The sequence below is a fragment of the Neomonachus schauinslandi genome, chromosome 10, assembly GCF_002201575.2.
Source record: "Neomonachus schauinslandi chromosome 10, ASM220157v2, whole genome shotgun sequence".
In the NCBI taxonomy this organism is placed as follows: domain Eukaryota; kingdom Metazoa; phylum Chordata; class Mammalia; order Carnivora; family Phocidae; genus Neomonachus; species Neomonachus schauinslandi.
The window spans coordinates 95705909-95718065 of record NC_058412.1 but is presented as its reverse complement, the minus strand read 5'-3'; the positions used below and the strand labels follow the sequence as shown (position 1 = coordinate 95718065).

The 12157-nt window shown below is 45.0% G+C and overlaps 1 protein-coding gene across 2 annotated transcripts in view; it reads left to right on the top strand.

Moving 5' to 3' along the window:
- The window catches only part of PCSK2 (proprotein convertase subtilisin/kexin type 2), a 282294-nt gene that overhangs the window by 230100 nt on the left and 40037 nt on the right, over nucleotides 1–12157 (top strand). For both annotated transcript variants that reach the window (XM_044918692.1, XM_044918693.1), the window contains one exon: nucleotides 2545–2633. In XM_044918692.1, the coding sequence (XP_044774627.1) occupies nucleotides 2545–2633 (89 nt within the window). The remainder of the gene's footprint in view (nucleotides 1–2544; nucleotides 2634–12157) is intronic.

The following is a 12157-nucleotide window of genomic DNA, read 5'->3' as shown; positions in this document are numbered from 1 at the left end:
CCCTATCAAAATACCATCCACTTTTTTCAAAGAAATGGAACAAATAATCCTAAAATTTGTATGGAACCAGAAAAGACCCCGCATAGCCAGAGGAATGTTGAAAAAGAAAAGCAAAGCTGGCGGCATCACAATTCCGGACTTCCAGCTCTATTACAAAGCTGTCATCATCAAGACAGCATGGTACTGGCACAAAAACAGACACATAGATCAATGGAACAGAATAGAGAGCCCAGAAATGAACCCTCAACTCTATGGTCAACTCATCTTTGACAAAGCAGGAAAGAATGTCCAATGGAACAAAGACACTCTCTTCAACAAATGGTGTTGGGAAAATTGGATAGCCACATGCAGAAGAATGAAACTGGACCATTTCCTTACACCACACACAAAAATAGACTCCAAATGGTTGAAAGACCTCAATGTGAGACAGGAGTCCATCCAAATCCTAAAGGAGAACACAGGCAGCAACCTCTTTGACCTCAGCCGAAGCAACTTCTTCCTAGAAACATCGCCAAAGGCAAGGGAAGCAAGGGCAAAAATGAACTATTGGGACTTCATCAAAATAAAAAGCTTTTGCACAGCAAAAGAAACAGTCAACAAGACCAAAGACCAAAAGACAACCGACAGAATGGGAGAAGATATTTGCAAATGACATATCAGATAAAGGGCTAGTATCTAAAATCTATAAAGAACTCATCAAACTCAACACCCAAAGAACAAAGAATCCAATCAAGAAATGGGCGGAAGACATGAACAGACATTTTTCCAAAGAAGACATCCAAATGGCCAACAGACACATGAAAAAGTGCTCAATATCTCTCGGCATCAGGGAAATCCAAATCAAACCTCAATGAGATACCACCTCACACCAGTCAGAATGGCTAAAATTAACAAGTCAGGAAACGACAGATGTTGGTGGGGATGCGGAGAAAGGGGAACCCTCCTACACTGTTGGTGGGAATGCAAGCTGGGGCAGCCACTCTGGAAAACAGTATGGAGGTTCCTCAAAAAGTTGAAAATAGAGCTACCATATGATCCAGCAATTGCACTACTGGGTATTTACCCCAAAGATACAAAAGTAGGGATCCGAAGGGGTACGTGCACCCCAATGTTTATAGCAGCAATGTCCACAATAGCCAAACTGTGGAAAGAGCCAAGATGTCCATCGACAGGTGAATGGATAAAGAAGATGTGGTATATATATAAAATGGAATATTATGCAGCCATCAAAAGGAATGAGATCTTGCCATTTGCAACGACGTGGATGGAACTGGAGGGTATTATGTTGAGCGAAATAAGTCAAACAGAGAAAGACATGTATCATATGACCTCACTGATATGAGGAATTCTTAATCGCAGGAAACAAACTGAGGGTTGCTGGAGTGGGGGGGGGGGTGGGAGGGATGGGGTGACTAGGTGATAGACACTGGGGAGCGTATGTGCTCTGGTAAGCACTGTGAATTGTGCAAGACTGTTGAATCTCAGATCTGTACCTCTGAAACAAATAATGCAATACATGTTAAGAAAAAAAAAAAAGAAGAAGGTAGCAGGAGGGGAAGAATGAAGTGGGGGAAATCGGAGGGGTAGACGAACCATGAGAGACGATGGACTCTGAAAAACAAACTGAGGGTTCTAGAGGGGAGGGGGGTGGGAGGATGGGTTAGCCTGGTGGTGGGTATTGAGGAGGGCACATTCTGCATGGAGCACTGGGTGTTATGCACAAACAATGAATCATGGAACACTACATCTAAAACTAATGATGTAATGTATGGGGATTAACATAAGAATTAAAAAAAAATGGGATTTTATTAAAGCACGGGGACAGGACCTGTGGGCAGGCATTACAAGCATGAGGGATGACTGATTCTAGACTTGGGATTTGGGAGAGGGAAGGGAAAAGGGAGGTTTTCAAAAGGACTTTCATATGCCAAAGAGAACCTAAAAGATACTGGAGGCCTTGCCATTGTCAAGCTAAGGTGGCTTTTTTCTCTAGCAAAGCCTTAACCTTAAGACAGTTGGGAGGTCCTGGAAGAAGGTTCTACTCTGCCTGCCTCAAGTATCTGTCAATGGGCTGCAGGTCATGAAGAAATTTTACTTTCTCTTCTGCCTTTGTTTCCCACATCACTGTGGAGGGGAGGGTGATGTTAGGGCTCCAGGAAATTGCGTCTATGGGTCTCTGGAAGTTAGGTTATTGATAAGAATGCTTTTTCCTTGTAAATCACTAAGACATTGGTAAACTGAGGGAGACTCCAGTCCAGCAGGACTGTGATTTCTCTAAGTTAACCCTTGGTTTTTTCCTTCCCTTAGCTTTCGGCTAGCCTGGAGGGCCTGAGGAATGTCACCCAGATCCCACCTGGGGGAGGGGGCGGGTTGCGGGGTGTCAGCTTGTGCTTTGCCCTCAGCTTGCCTTCTGCTCCCTCATCATGCTGACTCCAGCTAACCGGACCATTGAAAAGAACCAAACTGCTTCCAATTGACAGAATTTAAGGAACCTCCCCAAAAGTCCCGACTTGCCGTATCTGACTTGCCTTTTTTTTTCCGCAGCCACGGGACCCGATGTGCAGGCGAGGTTTCTGCCGCAGCCAACAACAATATCTGTGGGGTCGGAGTGGCCTACAACTCCAAGGTCGCAGGTAAGCTTTCAGCAGGGCCGTGCGCCAGAAAGCCTAGTGCTCTGGTCTCCAGCCTGGGGCGGTGGGGGGGGGCAAAAATTCCCACTGGAGCAGAGCTGGGACTAGTAGACTTAGCAAGAGGGGGGAAAGAACAATTCTTTTAATCTTTCTGGCAGTATCAATACAGTGAGTTTTTTTATTCGAGTGTGTTATAAATACAGAAAAGTACATAGGTCAGGAGCCCACAGCTCAGTGAATTTTCACAAACTGACCACGTCCACGTAAATCGTCAAGAAACAAAATGCCACCAGCATACCCTTCCTGTAACTACCCATATACACAAGAATAAGCATGAGCCTGATTTCTCACAACAAATAGTGGTTATTCCCAGCTTTTAAACTTTAATATGAATGGAATTGTACTGATTGTACTCTTGTGTCATTATCAATAACATTCTAATGAGACTCTGATAAAGCCTATAAGAATATAAAAAGATAGGTACAAATTATTGTAAACAGACTCAGAACTCCTCAAAAAAAGGGGGTTGTTTGTTTGTTTTTTTACACAGTGCCATCTCCTCTCTAAGGAAATATATTCTACTAAAACCTGTGTATCAAGCTCCACAGGAAGGATATTTAACAATTTCACCTCCACCGGGGGCTTTAGAAATGATGGTGGCAGATCACTGGAAATTTAGAAACCAGCATCTCCCTCTCCAAAAAAGAGCGGGAGAGAGAATGAGAGGGGTTCATAAACTGTCAACAACATGCTGGAGAACGAAGTAGCTCCTGGCATGGGTCCGCATTTTGCATCAAATTGGTTCTTAATTTATTCAAAGCTGAGTCACTCAAACTTGTTTTTCTTTTTTTTTACAACTCTCTTGATATTTTTTTCCTAGCAATTTAATGGAACCATAAACATACTTTGTGCTGACACTTGCATTTCCAGGGACCTAAATAAAGCCAGATTAACCTATACAAACCCATCACTAACCTCTTTCAACGCTGTTTGCTAAGAGGCTTGCCTAAGCCTGGTGCCAAATTTCACAAAAGAATACGTCTGGAGGGTCTGAAGTGCAAATGGGGGAAGCTTTGCCCCCCGGGTTTCTGCTCTCTTTACTTTGTGTGCTTTCAAACTGCGGGCATTAAAATGTCAGAAGCCATCAGGAGCTCAGGGGAAAGAATAATACCCAGTTAATAATTTATAAGCCAGGCTCGGACCTCTGGTGTTATCTGTGCAAGGTGGGTTCCCTATCCGCAGGATAAAACTGGAGGCAACTGAAAAAAATCAGACCTGGATTTCCAATTCACAGTGATTGTCTTCAAAATAATTTGGATCCCAAAGCATAGTTTCAAAATAGCTTTGGTGCCCGAAGTAACTGGGTTTCTTTTGATCAAGAGATTCTTAGAACTAGTGCCTGCAAAACTGAGTTAGGAGCAGCTCAAGGCATTAGGAGGGTTTACCAGGGTCGCTTTCTCCATATGCCTTCTGTCCTTTTCTCTCCTATTGTTTGCGCTCTGAAAACATCTGAGCAGCTCATCAAATGGACCTAATTTCCCTGTTCTTTTCATTTGAATTCCGTAAAAGGGAAACATGAGAAAAGGATTTCAGTGTGTTAACCTAAGAAATAAGAGGGCCAGTTATTTTACCAGCAAAATGGGTTTATTCAGGACAACAGAGAATTGCAATTCAGGACATTGCAAGCTATGGCAAAACCACAGGCAAGTCCCACAAAGCAGAGGAATGTTATTTTATGGAGAAGAAGGAGGAACTTGGGAGGGGTTGTTTTCAAGTAAAGTCCATGGGAGAAAAGCCAGGAATTCAGGGTGATGGTCATTTCTCCTTGGCTGATTTGCCAGGGTACTGGATTTCTTGTAGGAGATGCAATGTACATCTTTTCCAGCTGGGGCCTGAAATTATTGATTCTTTCCTGTTGACAACTCTGCTGGGATCTGTAATTGACATTTCTCCCTGTAATTGATATTGAGTGATAGAGCTCCCCCTTCTGGACTCCCAATTCCATTTTAGTGAGCTTTCCCTTTATTATCTTTCACTGGTGCCAGGAGTTTCTTTGGGAGGTGATCCCCGGAAACCAGAATGAAGGAAAGAGGAGGAAAGACAGCTAAGGGAGGGAAGCCAACAAAGGGTGTGTAGATGAACTGGTTGCTCCTGTGGATAAGCAGCGATCTGAGGGACTGTGGGGACAGCCCACAGAATTGCTCTCCACCAAGGAAAAGAGGCTGGGGAGTTTATCTGCCAACTCCCATCCCTCATTTATGGGGGTGGCTCCTGGGCCCTCAGCACCCTGTCCAGACTTCCAGGTCACATGGGTGGAGCATAAATCCTGAGGCAGAGAACGCACCCCAGGTAAAGATACCTGGACAGGGCAGCGGATCCACACAGCTGCAACCCCTTAACTCTGCCTCACCTGCTGACTGACTCCCAACCCCAAAGGTGAGTGCATGCAGCCTGATACCGCAAAGGCATGACCTGACCTGTGCTCTGTGAAACCCCAGCTGACTCAGGTCTCACGGCAATGCTGAGGTTCCAGAAATAGACCAGAGCTGGTGGGAGGCATGCCCAGCCACACACACAGTTTAAGCACAGGAGCCTCCTTTTCTGCTCCCTTAACCCCAGTTTTGCTCCTCTGGAACTACTCATGCTGGTGCCAACTGTTCGAGGGGCCCAGAAGTCTAGTCCCCATCGTCCTGTGCCTGTTGGAACATCCAGTGTCCTCTGGGCTTCCCCGGAACAGCGCAAGGAATTCTTTATGAGGAAGCCCTGGACTGTTAACTCAGGAATTACAATAAAAGCAGAATTTCAGCCTCCTGAACCTTACACATTTAGGTGAAACATTTTGTTCCTTCTGGCTGTCAATCGCAAAAGTTGTCTGGTTTTTATAACTCTAAAGGAGCCATGCCTTTCCAGAGAATCTTTCCTTGCAGGTTTCTGAGCTAGGGGTGTCTAGAGCGCCACCTGGTGGCCAGACAAGATCATTGCTAGTCCCTCCCAGTCCCGAGGTGTTCAGTTAAGGTAGGGAGACTCCAGAGGCGGGGTGGTCCAAGCCCTTCCTGCATCCTGGGTCTCTCTTCAACGTGTCCTCAAAAAAAGGCTTAAGTTGAGGTGCTGTAAAATCTTAGCCCAGGAAGAGGAAAGTGGAGATAAGATGGTAAAATGAGTCCCCTGAAGGGAAAGAAGGAAAAAAAAAATCACAGCATCTCTTCATCTGCCTGTTAGTCTGTTGGGTCTCTCTTTTATTCACAGATTTTTTGCTCACTTTTCCACTAGGGCTCCTGTCTTTTTCTTGCTGATTTGCATGCCTTCTTCGTATGTCTTCGATCTTAGCTCCTGCTCAGTTTCAGGCAGTGCAAATATCTTCTCCCAAACTTTCACATGAGGTCATTAATCCACCTGGATTTCACCTTTGTATGTCGTGGTGGCTGGGAACCCAGTTTTATTTTTCTCCATACGTGAACCAGGCTCCCTGATACCATCTATTCAATAATCCATCCTGTTCCTCTGATTTGTGGTGCCACCTTCATCGTATATTAAGTTCCCACACATACATGGTTAGTCACTAGGTAAATGTAATTTACATAGACCCACCTAGCAGGTATAAATTAGGAAGTGTAGCCACACTCCTACTGATGGGCCTTTGTATCTGCTCTTCCCTCTGCCCAGAATACCTCCCCCATAGGCTTTACCTGGCCACACCTCTTCATCCTCTTCTCCGTTTTCCCATTGCTCCTCCAACATCACCTCCCAGACCAGCTTCCTCATCCACACGTGAGAAAGCATGCAGAGTTGCTTCCTCCCAGCACTAACTACAGTCAGCTCCTGGACGTATTCTTGTGCATGGTGATTTGATCAGTATCTTTCTTCCCAGGCAGACAACAGTCTCCATGAGGACAAGGGCCATGTCTCTCTTCTCTCACCTCAGCACCGAGAACAAGATCTGGGGCACAGTGGATGCCCAAAGCCTATTTGCTGAGTGCCAAAAAGCAAGAAAGGAATAAAGACAAGGAAGGGCCAGTGATAAGCAGTAGAGATTAATCATTAGATGAAGAATGGATGGATGAATGGAGTCGTGAGATGAAGGGCCTAAGGATCTAAGGACCCAAAGCTCATAGAATTTCTACCAGGAAGCAAATTTATCTCCTCTTCTACCAGCACCATCTCACCTTTGCTGCTTCATCCCAATCAAATTAGTTCCAAGGAGACCTGGGCCTTCTCACACCCTCTCCCCACTTCCCTCCCTTCCCAGGGCACCACCAGTAGGAGCTGCTCCTGGGCCCATCAGTGAAAAGAGACAAGGGGCCCCTCTGCACCCACGCCTCAGGCAGCTCCAGGCTATCAAGCACAATGACCATCCATCCACCATGTATCATTCAGGTGTTACAAAAAGAGTGTGTAAATTTCCAGGAGCTCATCTTTTCTACTTACTCATCAGAATCTCAAAATCTTGGGCCCCAAAATTCCTTTAGTCCAAACACCCACTGATACTTGCCTAAGGATAGCAACAAAGTAGTATTAATAATGATAATAATAATAAGTAACACCTAGTTACTCTTCCAATGTGTCAAACACAATATAAAACTCTTTACCCAACCCTTTATACAATTTTCTTATACATTATTATATATAATACATATAACATATATATTATATATTAGCATCCCTTTTCTACAGAGAACAAGACTGAGGCCCCACAGCTTGTAAGCTGTAGAATAAACCTGCAGCCAGCACAGCCTGGGCCAGAAATTCTGCCCATGGCCCCTACACTAAAATGCTTGGCAACTTCCCTTTTCCTGCCCTTCTGGGATAGCCTGGATCCAGCCTGGAGCCACATACCTCCAGTGACAAGAAACTCACTCCCTTCCAACGTAGTCTGTTCTACCTTTGGATATGTGTGACTTTGAGAATCTTCCTCTAAAATGAGCTCTCTCTTTGATTTCTGTTGCCTGTTGTCATGGACACAGTTGTTACCCCCTCTTTAAATGACACATGGCAGGGACAGAGGAAAGCTCCCATTAGTCTGGCTCCTAAAGAGTAAATACTCTATAACATGTAAACACATGCATTTGTCATGTCCCAAAAATATTAGTGCCATCTTGAAGCTTTCATAACTTCAAAGATATGTATATTTGAGGTTTAACTATTTACATTCCCTTATCCACTTACTTACTTTCACGAATTTTGAAGAAAAAGATTAATTTCAGGTTTTTTACTTTGAAAATGCCTTTATTCAGTAACTCTTTAGGAAAATAACTTAATTCTTTTCTTCCTTTTGATTTTTAAAGATTATTTATTTATTTGAGAGACAGAGAGACAGAGAGAGAAAGAGCACATGGGGGGGAGGGGCAGAAGGAGAAGGAGAAGTAGACTCCCCGCTGAGCAGGGAGCCCAATGAGGTGCTCGATCCCAGAACCCTGGGATCATGACCTGAGCCGAAGGCAAACGCCTAACCGACTGAGCCACCCAGGTGCCCCTGTTCCTTTTGATTTTTAAATCAGTGTTTGACATCCTCAATCAAAGGGAATAAGACAAAAAATTAAAATTAAAAATGTATTGTCCAAAATTTACAACCCCCCCAAAAAATGCACAAAAAATATAAATAATGAAGCTTTCAAATGATGTTTCTTGAAGTTTGTCAGATTTATATTTCTGAGATTATTAAAGCTCAAAACTGCACCAAGCCTTGGGAGATGCTATCTCTTACTGCCAATCCCTTCCAGCACTCAACAGTTATTGCTGGCTGCCTCCCACGTACCCGGTTCTGCTGTGGGTGGTGGGATACAGCTGTGAGGCAACCAGCAGGATTCCTGTCCTCACACAGCTTAGAGTCTAAGAGGAGACACAGACGATGAGCGAATCAGCACAATAATATCACATCGCTGCTGTGACCAAACCAAAGCAAGGTGGTAGAGAATAACCAGGCTGAGGGGACAGGTAGCACTTTGAGGGTGGGAGCACCACACCTGGGCTTCCGCAGAGTTCCTCAGAGCAACCCCAGGGTGGGGCCAGGCCAGGCAGCATCGGCCTTACCTGCCTGCCTTGTTAAGTCAGAGCATCTAGATTTATGCACCGAGCTTTGGGATGGGATCTCCTTTGTTCAACGGTTCTGAAAAAGAGTTTGAAAACCATACTGTTGACCATTATCAAAATACCCCGAAATTTCGCTGCTGGCAATGAATTACCTCCACATATTTGGCCAATAGAACTCAAAACGTTTCAGTGAGTTCCCATAATGTTATCTGAATTTTAAAACAAACCAATAAAAAATCGCACATTAGCACAATGATGAACATGTTTTCAGATGCTTAGGTCAGCATGAATTCATGCCTCAGCCTGCCGATTTATATTCATGAGCAAAAAAGGTGGTGATTAGCAACACTGAGGTTCATGGGCAGATGCAGCGTTTGCTGGTGTGGAGTACAAGTTCCCCTTTTGTAACAAGAGCAGAGGTAGAAAGGATTTAACTCAAATCCCTGGGCCTTGCAGCTCTAAGGGAAGGAAGTCTCGGAGTCCCCACTGGTCAGTAGTGCGGTGATCAGACCCTCATGGTGGGGGGATAGAAGTGTTTGATGTGCGCACTGTGTTTCCCTATGCCATTGAATCACACCAGCCAGGAGAGCATTTTACAACTGTGAACACACAGAGTCCTAGCCCCCCCTGGGCTTTCCTCTCTCCCTTTGCCTCTCACCTTTACTCTCTTGCCTTCCCTTGTTCTCTCTTTCTTATCTGGCTCTGTCTTTGTCTCTCTCTCTCTCTCCGTGCCCCGCTGTAGCTCCTACAGCATCCAGGGACAGAGGAGAGAGAAAACCCTTGGGTCACCCTGAGCCTCTGTCTTGGCTACAAATGGTGCAGTCGCTTGCGAAAATGAATACCGTATCTCATTCAATTAATGCATGCCTCATTCCTCCCGAGCTTAACAAGATTAAAGGAATGTCGGGCGCCTGGCCCCAGAATATGAATGAGAGCCTTGCTCCCATTCTGTGGCTGCCCCTGCCTCCCTGGACGCTGAAACAGTCAGAAGATTAATGCACACCAGCTCTGATGTTCTGTGCAGCACAAAGGGGGCCAGGGAGGGCAGGAAGAAGAAAAGAGACAGACAAAAGCTGCAAAGAGAGGGGGTAAAGGGCAGGGCTGGATGCACCACTCTGGCTGGATGATGAAATTCAGTGTTGCCATTGGTTGGCATGCAGGACAGTTCAGGTCTACTTCGGCAGGGTTGAATTTCTCTCACCTTCTAGCTGAAGTGGGCTGTTCAGTTCTGCTCATCTAGACAAGTTCAAGACCATTTGGGTTTTCTCCTTGCAGGCAAGTGAAAACCAGGCTCTCTGCGATGTTTCCCTACCTACAAAGTGGGCATGACTTCTGGCCAAAAGAAGCTGCACTATTTGGTTTACTCTGTGATCTGTTGAGCACTATTGTTGAATACATTTTTAAAAATAAATAAAATACAGGGAAGCCAAAAGCAAAATGTGAGGCTTTAGACTTCCTCTCTCTTATAAAATGAACCATAAAACTTAGCTTCCAGGGGCGCCTGGGTGGCTCAGTAGGTTAAGCATCTGCCTTCGGCTCAGGTCATGGTCCCAGGGTCCTGGGATGGAATCCCGCATCGGACTCTGCTCCGCGGGGAGCCTGCTTCTCCCTCTCCCTCTGCTTGCCACTCCCCTGCTCGCTCACTCTCTCTGTGTCAAATAAATAAATAAAATCTTTTTTAAAAACACAAAACTTAGCTTCCAGAAAGTTCAAAACAAAGATTATGCTCATTCTGTATGAACTTCTCCCCAAGGGAAAGGATGCCAACTGATTATTGGACATTTGTTGGCAAGAATGGTGACCTGATTTATGGGTAAAGAAAACCCATAAATGGAAAATCTCAAGATGTTATTATTTGTTCTTCTGGACCTGTCATTTCTGTTAGGGAAAAAAAATCAGCTAACGTAATGATACCATACATCTATTCACCAAATACTTATCAAGCTTAAAATAATGCTGATCACCTAGGACCCAAGAAAAGAACAAAATAGACACATGCTCTGAACTCAGAGATTTTGCTGTCTAGTGATGAATGTGTTGACCAAGAAGAGTTATAAAGCAACCAAAAGCATTTATTTGGGTCTTAGGCATTGCAATCAGGGAGACACAGAGTCAACTGACATGCAAAGTGTGCTCCAAAATGCAAGCAGGGAATGTGGGCTTATACAGGCAAAAACCACAAGGTCCCATAACTTGTTTTGAAAGAATTATCATTGATACTGACAGAGTTAAAGGGAATATCTAAGGTTGGCTCTTCAGCTAACACATGCTACATTATCTCCGTTTCAGTCCAGAGTAAAAGGATGTTTTCCAAGAGGTGATTAAGGTGCAATCAATAAGTTACAACTGACAAGTCAAAAAGTCCTTCCAAAAATGGAAACAGGAGATGTGCATCACCTTGCTTCTTCAGTGTCCTCCCCACCCTATTTTGGATGCCTGTCTTAGCAAGGCTTACTTTAGGTTGTAATCACCTTCCACAAATGAAACTCACAAGTAAGCAATTATACTACTAGAAGGCCCAAAGTATGGTGCTGGAAGGGGTGGGGGTGGGGGGATGCCGGGGAACTGGATCCAGAAAGACTGCTGGGGAAATGCCTCCTGAACACATAGGTTAGTCAGAGAAGGATGAGCATTGGGAGAAGGTATATGCAGGCACAAGGAGTGGGCTATGGGACACTGAGGAGGAAGGAGAGACCCTTCAAGAGAAGACAGTTTCGTGTCAGTTTCACAAGCCCTGCAAGAACCTGGCTTGTCCTTATTTGAATGGATTTGGGTGCCATGTTAGAGAGTGATGCTTGTGTCCTAGTGTCCTTTGGTCATGGTAAATATAGTTAAGAGGTGTCAGGATCCAAGTTTTGACTGTGTAGAGCCCAGTCCCTTCACTTCATAACTCCCGTGGAAAGAAAGACTTGGTCAGCTGCTCTAACATTCTAGGGTCCTTACCACAAAAGAAAGTGTATGAAGCAGAGAACAATATGGCCCCCAACAGCAATGTCTGGAGAGTAGTAATAGAGGGACCAAGTGCCCATCTCATTGGCTGCTACTGCGCTAACCCTGGAGAGACTTGTTAGGGGCAGTCAGACGGTGATGTGAACTATGGGTGCCCACAAGTGTGCCCCCTTGTGCATCCCCGTGTGCAGCTCAGGTTTACCCACACAATCGTGGACTGCAGCACTCCGCTCCTCTTCAATGTCCCAGCAAGGAGTCACTCCTACAAGTTGTTGGAAGAGCACAAACTTTACAAAGGTGACATAGGGGAGAAAGAGGAGGGGGCTGTATCATGCACCCCATTACTAATATATTTCAGAAGGGCCCATTCTGCATTTCTGTCCTCCCCAAAGCCCCTTCTCAGCTATCATGCAACTTGGAGTCCTCTTTTCCTGCCTCCCCGGATCTTTGCACTGTTCCTGCCCCTCTCTCTGCCCCCTAATCTCTAGGATTTACTCTGAAATATTTAATATCAATTTCATCCCCCCCCCACTGTCCTGACAGTGGGTTTA